This window comes from Cynocephalus volans, chromosome 2 (genome assembly GCF_027409185.1).
Source record: "Cynocephalus volans isolate mCynVol1 chromosome 2, mCynVol1.pri, whole genome shotgun sequence".
Lineage (NCBI taxonomy): Eukaryota > Metazoa > Chordata > Mammalia > Dermoptera > Cynocephalidae > Cynocephalus > Cynocephalus volans.
In genome coordinates, this window is record NC_084461.1 from 100,762,399 (window position 1) to 100,780,997 (window position 18,599).

The following is an 18,599-nucleotide window of genomic DNA, read 5'->3' on the forward strand; positions in this document are numbered from 1 at the left end:
TAATTGCACAATAGAGTGCAGTGATATGCAAATCACCTTCAAGGCAAGTCCTTTGGGCCTCATCTTCTTACTGATGGTCACTCCCAACCCCCTCCTAAGCAGAAATTCTGGAGTTGCTACTGAATCTAAACCTTCTTCCAAAGAACAGCCCTTCGTGTATTTGGATATGAAAATTATGGCTCCATTTCTCCTCGACCCCTGGAGGACCTGATCTTCCTACCTCTGACCTTTAATGTGTGGCACCCTGAACTTATTGCATATCCTGACAGTACTGAGAGCAGTGGTGTTGTCACCTTCGTTTTAGCTACTTTGTGTTAGTTTGGCAGGGATACTAAATTTGAAAAATTTTAATGTGATTTTTTGCCTTTGCATTTCCTATTGCACCAGATGTACTCACCTTGGGAGGTTCACAGTGAGGGTAAGGGACGAAAATATGCAGCTTTTGAGTTTGTAGCAAAGACTTTGTCACTTGAGAGAGGATTTTCTAAATTTCTTTAACTCCAATTAAGATATGTCAATAGTAGAGAGAACTCAGGAAATGAAAAAGGTGAGTCCCTGCCACAGATGAAGGGGGAAGTCCTATTACTCCCAGCCCTGGGAATATGTGGAAAGGATGAAAGATGGGTAGAGAAGAGGAGATGTGTGGAAGTAGCAAGGTCTAGAAGGGAATGAAAAAATCTGACACTGAGGCTGGTGGCCTGCCAGTACTGCCCTCAGATCTGGCTAGAGGGGCCCCTGCACTTCAGAAGACGTCATTATGTTGCTTCTCCCCACAAGGTGAGAAATCACTGGGACCCTTTTCTAGACCATGCCCAGGTGTCAGAGATCCTGAAATCCCCTGCCCCATCCCACTTCCAGGGACTTCATGGGTTTCTTCCCTGGGTCCTTTTTGGACTGTGCTGCTAGGGTATGTACCCCTAGGTCCAAAGTGATGAAGGAAAAGCTATTTGGTAGAATTGGGGGTGATATGGACAAAGGGGCTATGACTTCTTTACAAGCCTAAGGAAGCTCCTCAGTGTGTGGGAGGGTACCTGGGGTGGGTAGAGGAGGGCTGGCAGTGGGCTGGGAACCCCGAGGCCAAGATTTCTAAATCTGAGCCTGACCTTCCAGCCTTCAGTTCCTTTGGGGCAGGTGAAAGGGTGATTGTTATTAGTCCATTTCTGTTGCTTATAACAAAATACACAGAACTGGTACTTTATAAAGAAAATGAAATTTATTGCTTACAATTTCTGTGGATGGGAAGTCCAAAGCCCAAGGATCACATCTGGTGGTGGTGACAGTGACCCCTCACATTGCAAGATTGTGGAAGCAGAGAGAGTAACCTCCTCAATCACTCTGCTTTTAAAACTGTCAAAACCATGCCCCTGACCACCATTATTAATCCATTCACTACTGCACAGTCCTACAGTCTAAACACCTCTTCAAGGCCCCACCTTTTAATTACCAGAATAGGATTTCCCACCCTCAATTGTTACAGTGAGAATTAAGTTTTGGGGGGATATTCAACTCAAGGCATTGATGTTGGTAGGGGTAGCAGGCTGGGCCCAAATTGTGAGAAAAGATTGCCTGATTCGGGCTGGGGATAGTGAAGAGAAACCTTGTTCTCAGATGGAAAGGGTGCAGATGGGAAAAGAGAGGAAAATGAGCAGGGCTGAAAGTACCACCCCACTGCCCACCCTCCAAAGAGAAGAAAAAGTGGATGTGTATACCGTGGATATCCCCAGTGATTGCAAGGAGCCAGGGCTGGCAAGCCAAGTAAGAAATCTTTTCCCTTTGTCCCTTTGCTCCAACCTAGTGGCATCCATGGTCAAATCACAGCCTGGGGTGGAAAACAGTTAATTTTGGATTTGTGCTATTCACAATTATTTGGTATGATCTGCTATTTTTTCAATTCTGTCATGAAGATATATTTGTCAACTTAGCAGGATAGAACCTAATTTGCTAGTTTGATTTGTAAGGTTTAAAATATTTAGACATGTGTTATTATGTGGGTCTGGCCTGTGACCTTCTGGCCACTGCATTAGACCAGCGGTAGACACCTCAGTATGCACTAATCCAGGGACCAGACCAGAGAAGCACCTGAAAGAAAGGCCACCTTCCCATCCCCCTTCAAAGGTCACATATACCCAGACAGCAAGGAGCAGGAAAAAAAGACGTGGTTGAAATCAGAAGAGATGGAGACTGTTAGATGACAAATTAAAATGGCCCCTCTCTCTAGCCTCCACTGTCTCTTGATATCCAAAGATAAAGGTAAATGAAGACTGGGTCCATTTGAGAAAATAAATGATTTTCTTTGTATATCTGAGTATTAATTAAATTTTGAACCCTACTACCACAGACTAAGATCATATTAGCATTTTTAGGTGGGAGTAAGGATCATATTGTTGAATTATATTGAGCTTACTGTTGACTAAAACCCCTTTTTAAAACAAATTTGCAAATAATTATGGGGCTCTCACTGCATCTCCTATGCAAGCTGCTTTTTCTAGATCATGATTGGCTCTCAAATTTGAGTGTGCATCAGAACCACCTGGAGAGCTTGTTAAAACAGATGGCTGACCCCACCCCCACAGTTTCTGATTCAGTAGGTCTATGATGTGGCCAGAGAATCTGCACTTTCTAACAAGTTCCCAAGTGATGCCAATGCTCCAGTCAGCAGACCACACTTTGAAAACTAGTGTTGTAAGTCCTGCATTAGTGGAGACATTCTGATTTCACTCTCACAGGCATACAATTAGCATTCATTCATAAAGCACATAAAGAATGAACCATTTCCCAAAATTTAGCAGATGTTGTTTTCTACACGTTGTTTATTAACAAGGGAATACCATTTATTTCTACCTAAAATGGAAAACCTTTAAGATTGATGAAAATCCAGTGTTGGAGAGGGTATGAGGAGACAGATACTCTGATACCCTGTTGATGAGTTTATGAATGACTACACTGTTCCTGGATGGCAATTAGGCAACTACAAATATTTTTTAAGGATACATCATTTAGTCCAGAAATTTCCTTCTAGGAATCCCACAAAAATGAATGAATAAATGATGTGCTCAGCAACATTTGTGAGATGGAAATAACCTAAATATCCCTTAGTATGGAAAATATTAAAATGAATATCGAGTCATAAAAGGTGTTACATGAATAATTATATAAATATTTCTAAAATGTAAACAATGAATGATTTTCTACAGTATGGTCTATAGCAGAAAAAGACATTCTGTAACAGAATATCACTTGTGAATATTCTAGAGTGGTACTCAATTGCTGACATATAAATGACAAGACAAAAACCCATTAACAGTGTAGCAAGCTACTCAGGTGCACTCTATCAAATTGATTAGAGATTATTTCCTGTCACTCCTTGGAGACTTCATAAAGCTGTACTAAACCCCTGACTTGCTCCTGTAGGATTAAATGAGAGGGAAATTGGCTTTAAGCCTAAACTTGTATTATATCTCTTTTACTTTCACTCCATGGTTTCTCCAGTGAATTTTATGTGCCTTTCATGTTCCCACATACACTTTTAAAAAGGCTTCTATTTTGAAATATCTATAAACTCATAAAAAGTTGCAAATATACTTTGGAGAGATCCAGGATACCCATCACCAGCTTTTCCAATGAGGACATTGTACATAACTCTACTACATTATCAATCAGTTCAGGAAATCCTACATACACTGTTAATGGCAATCCCTAATTTAGTTAGAACCTTAATAAGAGCTTTAAGGAAAAGTTAGTATAACCACACATCTGGAAAAATGTGAAGAGGCAATGAGATGGAGGATAAACATATCTCAAAGAAATGTTGTGGCATAAAAAGAAGCCTGTCCTGGACACAGAAAACCTGCGCCCTAGTTGCAGCATGGCTACACATAATACATATGAGGGTACTTGGGAAAGTTCATGGAAAGATTTGTATTATCTTTTAATTCTATCTTTTCACGAAGTTTTTGAAGTACCCTTGCATATATTAGGGCCTGTGTGAGTTCATATTTGGGGCTCAGATTTATAATTTGAAAAATGAGGGTAAGGAACTAAACTACTAAGTTCTTTTCCAATGCCATAATTCTGAGTTACAAGTAGACGGTGTTTTATTATCAGAAGACTGTTTTCTGATATTTAAAATCTCAATATCAAGGCAGAAGTGTATACTAGTATAACTTTTCTAGAAAGCAGTTTGGTAAAAGCTATCAGAATTTTAAATGTGCAGACTTTTTTGCCTCAGCAATTCTGTATCTATAAATTTAGCTTAAAAAACCCACCCATGCTAAAAGGCAGTAAAGTATTTTCAAGGATCTTACAGCAATATTTTTGTAATTGTAAAAAATAAGGCACTGATTATGATACATTTATTCAGTGCAATACTATGCAACTGTTAAAAGTAAAGTATGGATATTGAAAGGTGTTTATAATACATTGTTCAATGAAAAGTTACAATACAGAGCAGTATATAGTCTCTCAGATCTATGTATACACATGTATATCTATGTATTTGTGCAAGTATGTATATGATATTGTGATAAGTAGTGCTTAAATAGAATATACACACACCCACAACTTCAGAATATATATTATCTCTCTATATAGAAGGTACTTCAAAAAATTCATATAAACATTAGCATTATCTTTGAATTTTTTCCATAAAATTTCTGAAGTGCCCTTGTGTGTTTGTGCACATATATATGTATGTATAGATAGAGAGAGATTGATTTTAAAGGTCTGAATAATTTCTACAACAGTGGTGGTTATCTCTAAGAAGCAGAGGCTGGGGGTAGGGGTGGGGAGAGGACTATTTCTTTTTCCTTTTTTACATTATAAAATTAAATACTCATGGTAAAAAGAAAAGATTCAAAGTGATAGAAGCTATATATTCCTCAAGAAATACATAAATATCTGAATAATTAAGCATTAGCTATCCCAATAGCTCTATAAAAGTTTGTCTTCTCACTGACTTGAGATGCTGCCTTTATTGTATTTTAATAGGCAACAATGTCTATTTCTGAAGCTTCTGTTACATTGTACTGCCTATTTCTGTCAATACCAAGCTTCTAATTCATTCAACAATATATTATGAACACCTATCAATCAATATCCATACTTTACTTTTAACCAGTTGTGTAGTATTGTACTGCATCAATGTATCACAATCAATGCCTTATTTTTTACAATTACAAAAATATTGCTGTAAGATCCTTGAAAATGTATCTCTGCCTATTTGTATGTTTAAGATTAAATTTACAGATGTAAAACTGCGGGGGCAAAAAGTGTGCACATTTAAAATTCTGATAGTTTTTGCCATAGAAAATTCAGAGTATGTTTTAATGTCTGGGTTGTCACAGACAACAACAGACAACAGGGGTTGTCCCCGTCTTTTTTCAGTTTTCATGATTATTCTAGTATGTTCTCACAAATGAAAACATGGTCATTTTTATTGAGATAACATTAAATTTATAAACTAATGTAAGGAGAATAACACATTTTGCGATTGAGTCCTATCTAAGAATATGGTATATCTTTTCATTTGTTTGAGCCTATTTTTTTGTATTTCATCAGTTTTATTCTGTTTTTTAAACAAGTTTTCCTCACACAGGTTCTAGACATGTCTTATTATGTTTACACACATGGTTTTTTGCTTTTGTTTTTGCAATCATAAAGAGGGCGAGCCTCCATTAGGTTTGTATAAATGAAGTCTTATTTTTAGTAAACATTTTTATTGAATTATAATTATACATATAGAAAAGTGCACAAATCATAAATGTACAGCTTGATATTCATAAAGTGAATGCACCTATGTAACCAGCACTTAGATCATGAAACAGAACATTACCAGCACCAGAGCCCCCTCGTACTCTATTCTTGTTGTGCTAAAGCCAGTTGAAAAATAATGCATACAATATGGTTCCACTTATATAAAGTTCACAAGTAGAACTAACTCATGGTGATTTAAGTCAGACAGTGCTTTGGGAAGGAAGTGACTGAAGGGAGGGGTGCGTGCGTGCGTGCGTGCGTGTGTGTAGGAAGTGACTGAAGGGAGGTGTGCCTGTGTGTGTGTGTGTGTGTGTGTGTACTGATTTCTGACACCATACATAAACTTTGCCTGTTTTGAACTTTATCTAAATGGAATGAGAGTATGCATTCTTGTCTCTGGTGGAGGCTGTTGATAATTGTATTTAATGGCTACTTTAGTTAAGTTCTTTTATAGTTTAGTTTCTTAAAACAATTTCTTTTGGGTTTTCTAGATATATAATCATATCTGCAAACAGTTTTACCAGTTCTTTTCCAATTCACTTTGTTTTAATTATCTTCATTAGCTAAAACTCCCAACACAATGTTAAGTTGTAGAGAAGAAAGTGGGCAGATGCCTTGTTCCTGACTTTAGTTGGAAAACCTCTTGTTTAGACATTAAAATGCTGGCGTTCAGACAGAGGTACAATCTTAATAAATTATTCATCAATTTCTACTTATTGAGTATATTTAACATGAGTGAGTGCTCAATTCTATCAAATGCCTTTTCTGCAAGATGGAGATATTTTTTTCTTTAATTCTCTTAATATATTAATAGATTGTCTAATATTGAATTAGCCTTGCATTTGTAAAATAAACCCAATTAAGCCATGATTTATTACCTTTTGAAAGTACTGTTGGATTATTTACAACTAGCAACACAATAAATTCTAATGATATTAGTGAGATTGGTCTATAATTTTCTTTTTGGTACAATCTTTGTCAGGTTTCTGAATCAATCTATTATATTCACTTTACAAAAATACATTTGAAAGTTTTTTTGTTTTTTTGGCACTTTGAGGTGATTCTTTTTCTAGTCTCTGGATTTGTTTAAACAACATTGGAATTATTCAGTCTTAAAGGTTTGGTAGAAATCCCCTTGGATCAATCTGGGCCTGATGCTTTTCTGTAAGGGGTCCTTTGACTATTTTTCTCTATGGTAGCTGGTTTTGACTCTTTGTATCTCCTAAATTTTGGCAATTTGCATTTTTCTTTAAAAAGTTAATTTTCTAATTTACTGTATAAAACCACTTAGTCAATTTTTAAAAATTTCCTGTTTTATTATTTCTTCTTTGTCGTTTAGATTTTTGTATTTGTGCTTCCCCTTTTTTTTCTTAAATAGGTTAGCTGGTGGTTTGTTTACCTTATTGAGCTCCCCACCCTAAATCTGCCAAAGAACCAGCTTTTGGATTTATTGGCCTTCCTGTTTTGGTTTTCTACTAATGACTTTTTCCTTTACTAATTCCTTCCTTCTGCTTTCTTTTGGTTTGCTTTTTACTCCAGTGTTTAAGACTTGGTTGCTTAATTTTCATCTTTCCCTACTTTTATCGATATAGTACTAAATACTATAAATGTCCTGTCATAACTCCTTTTTATTTTTTTTCAGATATTAGGTTTCCATCTGTCTTGTGGTCATGTCTCTCTAGTGTGCTTTCAGTATCTGTGGAGATACTGATCTACTTATTCTCTTATACTAACTATGGATGGGATTTGACTGTAATCCTGCTCCTTTTTTTTTTTTTTTTTTAAGTGAAATGAGTTTTCCTGTACTTTTATGAGGGAGGGGTTCTTCTAGGATGATTTTTCTAGCTTCATGGCCCTAGTGTTCCCCCTTTTCATTTTTCACAGTGATTTAAAAGATTACATATATTTGTGTATATATATACTCATATATACATAATGTCTATGTATTTGGTCTTCCTTTCCAATATTTATCTGGACCTTCTCTTTCATCCTATCATACCTGTCTTGTCCAATTTGGATTCTAATTCTAGTAGTTTCTCCTTACGGCTAGGCTTTGTCTCACTAGTTTCAAGAGGTATACAGTACACAGCCCAGACTACTCTAGCACAATCATCAGACCTTATCACATTGCTTTAACACTTACCTGCAAATGGGATTCTAGATTCCTTCCCAGTTTCAGTGTCAGTCCTCAGAATGGCCCACTGCACTTTTTAGTAAGAAACCATGGGCAATGTTATAGTTTTCCAATTTGCAGGCCTGTCAGAAACCAGCTGTCTTCCTTCCACTTTCTCCCATACAGATGCTGAAACTACATGGGTCAGTGGTTTATCCTCACTTACTTGTATTTTGAGGTTCATAGAGATACCTTGTCATCTAGTTTTGTAGATAGTGTCCGTGGCTATCCTGGTTGCTCTGTATTCTTGTGAGGAGATTCAAAAACTACAGTGCTCCTATCATCTTCCCTGAGTTTAAAGTCCGTTAAGATCACTTTCTACGGTAGAAAAGAGGTTTTAATAACAATAACTTTATGATGATTATGGCCAGAATTATAATTAGCAATTTGCTGTATTTTAGGCATTATGCTAAATGCTTTATATGTATTATCTCATTTAAACCTCAAACAACCCACTGAGTTAGGTTTAACTATTCTCCTCATTTAACCACTGGGGAAGTTAAGGTCCAAGATCACACTGTTGAAATGGCATATCTGGGATTTAGACTCAAGTCATCTGACTCCATAGCACCTCCTCATTAACTGCTTCTCAAGTATTAACATGTCCAACAGTTTTCAAATTACATAACTCAATTAGCAAAATTTCTATTTGAATTTAAATATTTATAAATAACTATTTAAAAATCTAGTACATATTATAGGTCAAATCTAAAAACACTGTAGATGATAAATACGTTAAATTATGCTATATGAACTGATTAACTTTGTTTTAATGCCGATGCTCAAAATTAAGCCTCTCCTACTACCTTGTAAAAAATACCACAAGGCAGGAGAGGGGTAATAGTAGATAATAGCAAATAAAGTTATTTAAGGTTTTGGACTTCATATTTCCCTTCTCATTATATCACTACTGCTGAAGACCAAAGTGTACACATGAAATACTGCTTATAATTTACTTTATTAACATATACTTTTCTTGTAAATAACTATTTAGAAAAAGTTAGGAATGATTTCTCCACAATTCACACTGGCCCAGTATTTTTTGGTCAATATGTTTCTGTGAAATATGAACATTCACTGATCTATAAAGTTTCACAACTCCCACAAATAAATCAATTAGAATCATACTATAATTTATATTTTATGCTAAATTATCCATATATTTTATGCTACTAAATTATCCAAGAATATATTTAATAATTTTATGTAATATTTTTACATTGGCACTCTTCTCTTTCATTTATGAATACAGTCACTATTACTACCTTTCTTAACTTCTAATCATTGATGGCAATTCAGGATAAACAATTTGGGCTTTTTATATGGTCTTAAAGCCATTACATATATGCTATTCTAACTCCCAATGTCTAAGAGATGCCTTGGTTTGAGAAATGAATGTCTTAATTTGGCAGGATTTAAATAGAAACAACTGGAATAACTCATGGAAGAATAACATCTGTTGCTAAACTTATTTCTAATTTAAAAAAAATACAGTTGACTTCGAGAAACTCAGGTTTAAAACTAAGTATACCAATAATAAAAGAATCATTTTTATGACTAATACTAGGTTTCCCTTGAGAAGGATTAGAGTACTTCTCTAACTTAGGAAAGAAATTAAAATAAGTTAAAAATAATATAATACCTAAACAGTGATACTAGTAACTTAGTTTTCATACTGATGCTTGTAGAATGAATAATTCAACATTTATTATCACCAAGACTAATTTAACCAAGCTCCTTCAGTGAGATTTCATTCTCCATTTCAGTACTAGATTCATATCATCGAATGTCACTAAGTGATGAATGTGATTTATTGATACACTGATTACTAATGAAGAGTTTTTACACTATCTCCTTTACAATTAGCTAGCTTATAGAATTAAGAAAACAATGAACAAAAGTGTAATCTCAGTTCTTACCCTTTAAATGGTTACATTTCCCTCCTACTTACCTGAAAATATAAAAATATAAATAACCATGTATGAAGCTGCACCACTGAATTTACTTGGATAGTTCTGTTTTTGTATTTAAATTTTTACTTATTTGAAAAATTAGAAAATCATTAGTTTGAAATCAGAGCAGCAAACACACTGGAGACAACAAACTAAAAAAAGAAATCCAAATGGCTAAAAATAACTCAGTTATAAAAGTACAGTTTATAATATCATGTATCTCAGAAAAATAAAAATACTAAATATCTTTCCTTCTAGATAAGAAAGTTTTCTCCTCAAAAAGCAAAAAAAAAAAAAAAGGCAATGAATGACGAGATTAAAATCAAACTGGCATGCACCCCAGCAACATCTAAATAAATGACCCACACAACACAAATCTTTCTCATTCAAAATCATAGACAGTTAAATTACTTTTCCTTCAGTTACATAATAGTCTTCTTAAACAATCTCCCTTTAGAAATCTATTGCTATTAGTCAAGCCTATTTATTCTTACTATAAAGCTATTAATTTCATTTATATAGGCCACACACGTTTAATTGGCACACTTAAGAATAAGACAAAATAAGTCATTCTTCTTAAAAAAAAAATTATGGGATCATCTGTTTTCAAAGATTAATCCCAGATACTTAATTCATTAAAGCAAATTTTCTACCACCAACAGTCAAGCTTTCTAAATAATCACTAAGTGTTCACCTGAAGTTTATCAATGCTATATGAAGTGCAAACTTCTTTTGAAGATTTGTGTTCATTTTATAATATATAATTTGTACTGAAGAGATTTTAAAAAGATAACCTACATACATAGTTAATTTGCTTCAAAGAACTTCTTAGAAATACAATATAAACATTTAAGAACCACAACAGAGTCCACTGCGGTTCAAACTTCAACAAAGATTTTCTTGAAAGCCAGTACAAAGGTTACTGGCTCAAGACAGTATCGCAAAGTGACATCAGTATGAGATTTGATTGTAAGACTCTACCTCTTAAAAAAGAGCACACTTGGTTATACATGGCTTTTAACCTTGAGCTACAGTTATGCTACAAATCCCCACATTGTCCCAATCTAAAGTCAGTCATGTGGAAATATGTACATTCTCTGAGCACTGTTCAGAGTCCTTGGTTTTCCAGCTTTGATGGAGATCACGAAGGCGTTCAGAAGTCCGTGTGCTTACATTCAGAGCAGGATGAACTTTACAAATTCCACTTTCCTCCATTAGTGACAGGCCACAGATCCCAAAGTATGCATGCAAAGCATCTGAAAATGAGACATTTAAAAAAATCATAACAGGTGTTCTTACTTGTACATGCTACAAAATATTTTAGCCACATCATCACTGCATTAAAAATAAATTTTAAAAATGCTATAGTTTTAAAATATTTGTTTTCCAAAAGTCTCTAACACCAATTTTTTTTTTTTTTTTATTAATCCTCTTATTTTTTTTTTTTTTTTAATTTTATTTTGTCGATATACATTGTAGCTGATTATTGCTTCCCATCACCAAAACCTCCCTCCCTTCTCCCTCCCCCCCTCCCCCCCCGACAATGTCCTTTCTGTTTGCTTGTTGTATCAACTTCAAATAATTGTGGTTGTTATATCTTCTTCCCCCCCCCCCGTTTGTGTGTGTGTGTGTATGTGTGTGTGTGAATTTATATATTAATTTTTAGCTCCCTCCAATAAGTGAGAACATGTGGTATTTCTCTTTCTGTGCCTGACTTGTTTCTTATCAGTCTAACACCAATTTTTTAAAAACCAGGTGATTAAAATCAAATATTTTATTCATGAAAATATCATTAACAAAAGAAACAGTTCCCAGCTGAAGAGGTGACACTGCCAACATCTCCTGCGATAAAAGGACAGAGAGGAAGAGTAGCAGTAATATAAAAAGACTTCTCACTTTAGTGGGTATTCCCTTTTGCTTATTACAGAATATGAAAACAAGTGGTTTTAACTCATATAATAAAAACTTTTTTCTTAAAAATGAAAACAAGCCTCTGAATCTAAGTAGCAATACCTGTCTACCCAAACACTCCCCCCAGTTTTGCCTCTGACAGTTCCTGAACCATATACTATTCCTAATACGTTAAATGAAAGGAGCTCAAGCAAAAATAACCCATTCTGGAATGTCGTGCCATATTTAATTTTCCTATTTAGGGTAATGTCAGTCATTCTAAAAATACCTGACCTGACAATAAAAACAAACTCACATTCTATTTAGTTATAAAAATGTGAGTGTTCATATCATAACAATACTTCCACATTGGTCTCGCTATAGTTTCCCATCTTACAGGGGGGCAGCAACCCTCTTCTATTAAAGTGGCCACACTGCCGCTGCCGGCCTGAGAGCTTTATATAGACTGCTGAAGAGCTCAGAGCTCTCCAGTTACAGGAATACTACAAAAACAGTTTTGTAGCAGTCAAGAATTTTTTCTATTTTTGAACTGGCCAGCATTTATGGCCTCAAGAGCTATTAAAGTTCAAAACATCTTAACAGGTCAAAATATGGCAAAAGAGTTAAAGAGACAGTTTCAACTACCTGAGTATCATTTACTTTTCAAAACAGAAATGACAAATAGTTGGGCTTAATGCCATTTTTGACAAAGTTACTTCACTAATGAAAGCCCACGTTACCCCCCTTTTAGGCCTTTTCAGAAAATACTTAGGTTTCTTCTGGCTTTTTTTGATTTTCAGATTACAAAAAATACATTTGATTTCCCCTGTACTATTACATCATAGTATCACATCATACATAGTCATTCTAAAATTACAAAAGGCAAAAACCAACATTAAGCTTTATTTTCTAGAAACTAGAAAACTTTTCTAGGAAGAAAAATGCAACAAAAGAAATATACATCCAGAAAACATTAAAATAGGATCTGTGTAAAATTAAAATCTCTCTGAATAAAGTAAAAAAATGAAACAATTCTTTTCTCAAAAGGATTTTTATAAAGGCCAATGAGATCAGACCTTATTTCAAACCTCAAAGTTTTTTTTAAAAAAACTCCTTAACAGGTGGTAACATATTTAATCAAGCACTATTTACTTCATAATAAAACATCACACTTTTCAGAAGTTTCTTTCATTAATGTATATGAATAAAATCTCTTTGAATAAGCTCATTTTAAAGAATCTTGTTAAAATGATTTTTGTAAGGCTCTGGGAACAGGACTTTCCACTTAAATTCAATTTATGATAAGAGATTTCCTATGCTCTCTAGTGTATAGGCTCTGAAGACATTGTAATGTATCCGTTTTATTTTATCTTATTATTATTATTAGCATATTCAGTATTACAAATCATGATTTTTCTTATGCCCTTTATCTGACCTATTCCTCCCCAAACCCTCTCCCTGTCATTGTAATGTATTTGTAAAAAGTCAGTATTTCGTCTAAATATTTACACAAATGTTAAAGTTAGCAACTTAATCTCTCTAGAAAAAAGTTAAGAATTTTCTTTTAAGAAAGCTATTAGAAATACTCAATGTATTCCAAGTATGATTATGTAAAAAATACTTTCTAAGAGATTGCTATTTCCCTATTCCCATTACTTGTTAAAATAGTACAATACACTGACTGGAAAAAATGGTGTGAAGACCAAAATAATTCCATTTTCTTGAGGCACTTTTCTAACATATTTATAGCTATGTATTACAGATACCAAAAGTTTTAAAATATTATTTTGCTTTAGAAATCAATTGATGAAAACAGTTGGTTTATGATTTTGAAAGCACTGTTCATTTTTCCTAAGGAAGCATGTTTTACATAAAAATACAGGTACATATGAATTTGAGGAAATATTCCTGCTCATTTCAGGTATAAAAATATAATTTCACGAGTCTCTTATTTATATTTCGATTGAAGTACACATTCTAACCACAGTAGTTCTATGACAGGAGGTGAGTTGAAGAGGTATTTCCAGACTAATGATAATAAGAACCCATGATTCTATTGCAATGCGGCAAAAACAATCATTCCTTGCATCTAGTTTCATGTATTTATAGCTATCCTTTGATAACTTGCTTATCAAAATGTCAGTCTTCCAAATTATTTTAACAAACTCTGAAATTGATTTTTATGGGGAAACTGTAAATAGACTCATTTTGCTGGAGGTGAAAACAGAAGGGAGGGAGACAGTAGGCTGGAGAATGATGCTAGAGGTGGGAGAGGAGCCAAATTTGGGGAGGGCCTTGAGCGCTATGCCATTCATATGGTCTGAATCTATTTGGTTTCTGATTTTTAGATAGTGAATGATGAGCGTTCAGACAGCAAGATATTCACCTAAAAAAAGTTACCTGAATCTGCCAAAATTGAGAGAAAAAGTATGGGTAGTGGGGGACACCTGTATTCAGGATGTGAGATTTTTTTATTTAATGACTTCTGAAAAGAATAAGAGCTGGTTCCCTTCAGGATTGAGAGTCATTTATTCTACTTAGCTCCAGTTATAGCTAATAATCCTAATGATTTTGGATGGGACAAAGAATTTTTTATTTTGGAAAGGACTCATTGAGACCATCCGCCTTACTACCACAAATGAAAGAAAACATTGCCAAGTGAAATATTTGGGGAAAAATGCACACTATATCAATCCATCTTTATAATCAACCTCTCCACTTTATATTCCCCAACATCCTAAATCTAACCCAAACTTAAACAATCTACCTTTTCTAAAAACACGTTATTTGATGTAACTTTACAACTGTGGCTACATTTTCTTTCATATACCCTTTGATAAAGTTGCTTGAAAATCTACTCAAACAATTAAAAAAAAAAAAAGTTCTCTGAGTTCATACAAAAACTAATTACCTGGATGGCTGTCTGGCCACTTGGCAAATCCGCCTACAAGGCGATCTTGAGTTGATAAGATGTAATTTCTGTTTTTCTCAAAGTTAGTGTATTGGAAAATTTTCAGAAGCTGAAATGACATGACAAATAAAAACTTACTAACCTAAAACTTTCAGATCAACTTTGGCTCAAATTTCAGACATGTATCTATAGCTAAGCCTCTCAAAGCAAGTCTCTGGGAACTTGAGCACTTAAAATCAGTTAACCATATATCTTTTTTATCTTCTTATCAAATCTACTCTTCTTTTCTTGACCCACTCACTACTTCTTTCTGAACCAGGACCATCTAATAAGCTGTTTGTATCACATTAAGTTAGATTCAAAATACAACTTCTCCAATACGCTCAACATTTTAAAAAGTGCAGTTTTATCCATATTTTAACCCTATGATAAGCTCTTGAGCTATTAGCTACTAACTGGTAATAAATAGAACTAAAAATATTTCTAGCTAGATGCTAGAGACAGTTTTGTTTGAGAACAGTAAAAACTTATAGTTCTTCAATTAGAAATGATAAAGGGGAGACAAATATGATTACAACAGAAAAAAAGGAATGTAGCTTAACGATTTAGGACATATTTTTGTCTTCTCTCTAAAGATCTCATTAAAAAGAACAAAACTGAAGAGAATGGGGTGGGGTGGGCAGTAGATAAGACAGTTCAAGAAACTTCTGATACAAAGCAGTTTAAAGTGTGTTAACGAATCAAAGAGAGCCTCGGAAATATCAGCGATTGATGAAGAAGCATTATTCCTCAAAAAGAAAAGCTAAACCTGTAAAGAAGTTTATGGTACAAATAAGAAAAAAAATTCATTTATTTCGATTTAATTAACAGAAAATAAGGAAAGAGACTTTAGAATTCTAATGCTAGAAACATTTTCTATCAAGTGGCACATGTGTCATTACATAATTAATACTGTACTTGGTTCAGAAATCAACAATTTTTACACTATCTTAAGTGCTGATTACTGGTTTTCAAATTTTAGAATCAACCTACACAAAGCATGAAAGATTTAATTATTATTACTGAAGAAAATATGAATGTTATCTAACTTGACATTATAAAAGCATTGGAAGGTGGAAGAGGAGGAGAAAAGGCTCAGAACTAAAAATAATATAACCGTAATAATTTGCTAGAAAAAAAGAGGCTAAATCCTAATTTTTCATTTTTGGAAATCGAAGGTGATGAGTAAAGAAACTGGCATATTATTTACAGTTATAATTTCCACAAGAATTAAAAAACTGTTTTAAATGTTTAAAAGTGGTTGCCTCCTAAAAGTTGTTAATGACTACTAAAGTTATATCAAAAAAGTAACATCCCTTTGACATGATGATTTCCATTCCTCTGAGTATATACCCAGCAGTGGAACAGCGGGGTCATATGGTAGATCTATCTGTAATTGTTTGAGGAACCTCCATACCATTTCCTATAAAGACTACAAAATGGAATACTACTCTGCTATAAAAAAAAAAAAAAAAAAAAAAAAAAGAAATACTACCATTCGCAGCAACATGGATGGACTTAGAGAAAATTATATTAAGTGAAATAAGCCAGGCACAGAAAGAGAAATACTGCATGTTCTCACTTATTTTTGGGAGCTAATAAAAATAAATAAGTAAATACACAAATGAATGGGGGCAGGGGGAGAAGACAGAATAATCACAACAATTCCTTGATCTTATTAAGACAAGTGAACAATATGATGTTGATGGTAGGGGGAGGGGGAGGGAGGAAAAGAAGGAATTGGTAAAGGGACACAGAAATCAACTATACTGTATACTGATAAATTAAAATAAAAATTAAAATAAAAAAATAAACCACAAGAGGAGATGGGCCCATCTCTCTTGAGGGGTGGGCCTCAAGCTTCACCTCTGCCCACATAACCAGGCAAGAAACCGAGCCAGCTGCCCAAGGTCCTGAGATGGGAGCTGAGGGCCAGCCCCCCAACCCCCCACCCCCAACAACATCTTAGAATGTTCTTATTCCACATGTGTTTCTTTGGGGTGTGTGACTTATCTGCTCCTGTCCTTCACCAAAATTATGCTTAGATTTTTCTAATTCATTTTTAAGAGTTCTTTTTGCATTAAGGATGTCAATCTTTGAGTGTTAAATTTATTCCTTATTAATTGGCTTTAAATTTAATTTGTGATGTTTTCCTTCCAAAAATAAACAAAACAAACAAAAAAAACACAAGAGCCACCTTGAAGGCATTCCTACTGGCTAAAGATGGAACAATTTGAGCATTAAAAAGAAAAATGTAATGGACTAAAACATATGTTAAAATCTATGAGTTCACAATGATACTCAAAGAACAGAAAACCCCTAAAACCCAACATTTCATTGGAAAAGTTGAGGTGATGCTAGGGAAGTAACACATTGTGCCAAACACTACTAAAAATTAAGAGGAAGAATTCAAGTATTTATCGCCCCTCCTCTGGATAAACTATACCTCAGGGTAAGGTAAAATTCTTCCTTATAAAAGAATGCTAGTTAATAAATTTAGGAGGAATAATACAATATCACTGTTTTGTAACCCCTTAATGACATAATTGATCTAAGCAATGATCCTCAATGGCTACTAAAACCATTCCATAAAAAGTTGATGAGGTTTCTACACACTAAGACTTGTACGCTGAAAATAAAACATTGCTGAAAGAAATTAAAGACCAACTATATAGATGGAAAGACATCCTATGCTCATGTATAGAAAGACTCATTAGCACTGTCAAGGTGTCAAAGTGACTACCATTACCAAAGAGATCTGCACATTCATTGCAATCTCTGTCAAAAGTCCGACAGCCCTTTTACAGAAATGAGAAAGTCAATCATCAAATTCATATGAATTTGCAAGGGTCCCAAATAACCAAAACAATTTTGAAAAAAGAGTAAAGTTGGAGAACTCACACTTCCTGATTGTGAAACTTACTACAAAGCTACAGTAATTAAAACAGTATGGCACTGGCACAAGGACAGACATATAGAACAAGGGAATAAAACAGAGTCCAGAAACAGACCCTCACTCACATGGCCAACTGATTTTCCATAAGGGTGCCAAACCATATTTAATGGAGAAAGAACTGTTTTTTAAGCAAATGGTGCTGGGAAAATTGGATATCCATATGTAAAGAAATGAAGTTGGATCTTACCTCATGTGATAGGCAAAAGTTAACTCAAAATTGATTAAAGACCTAAAACTATAAAACTATTACAAGAAAACATTGGGGAAAATCTTTATGGCATTGGATTTGGCAATAATTTCATGGATATGACACCAAAAGCACAGGCAATAAAAGAAAAAATAAATTGGACTGCATCAAAATAAAAAAACTTTTGCATATTAAAATATCAACAGAGTGAAAAGGCAACTCAAGGAATGGGAGAAAATCATATATCTGATAAGTGATTAAGATCAAGAATATATGAAGAACTCCTACAATCCAACAACAAAAAACCAAACAACCTGATTAAACAATGGGTCAAGGATGGCTAAACAATGGTCAATACAATGGCTATTATTAAAAAAAAAATAAAAGAAAGAAAGAAAAAACAAGTGTTGGTGAGGATGTGGAGAAACTGGAACCCTCATACATTGCTAGTGAGAATGTAAAATGGTGCAGATACTGTGGAAAAGAGTTTGGCAGTTCCTCAAAAAGTTAAACATAGAACTTCCATATGACCTAGCAATTCCATTCCTGAGTACGTACCCCCAGAAATGAAAGCAGTGATTCAAACATATATTTGTATACCCATGTTCATAGCAACATTATTCACAACAGCCAAAAGGTGGAAACACCTCAAGTCACCATCAACAGATGAATGAGAAGCAAAATTTGGAATACACAAACAATGGAATATTATTAAGCCATACAAATAAATGAAATTTTGA

At 34.2% G+C, this 18,599-nt stretch overlaps 1 protein-coding gene across 1 annotated transcript in view; it reads right to left on the bottom strand.

Moving 5' to 3' along the window:
- Nucleotides 1-9,717: 9,717 nt before the first annotated feature.
- PGGT1B (protein geranylgeranyltransferase type I subunit beta) overlaps nt 9,718-18,599 on the bottom strand; it is a 53,492-nt gene continuing 44,610 nt past the window's right edge. The window contains exons 8-9 of the mRNA XM_063088169.1: nt 14,678-14,786; nt 9,718-11,132 (exon numbers count right to left, since the gene is read on the bottom strand). Of these exons, the coding sequence (XP_062944239.1) occupies nt 10,951-11,132; nt 14,678-14,786 (291 nt within the window). The 3' untranslated portion in view covers nt 9,718-10,950. The remainder of the gene's footprint in view (nt 11,133-14,677; nt 14,787-18,599) is intronic.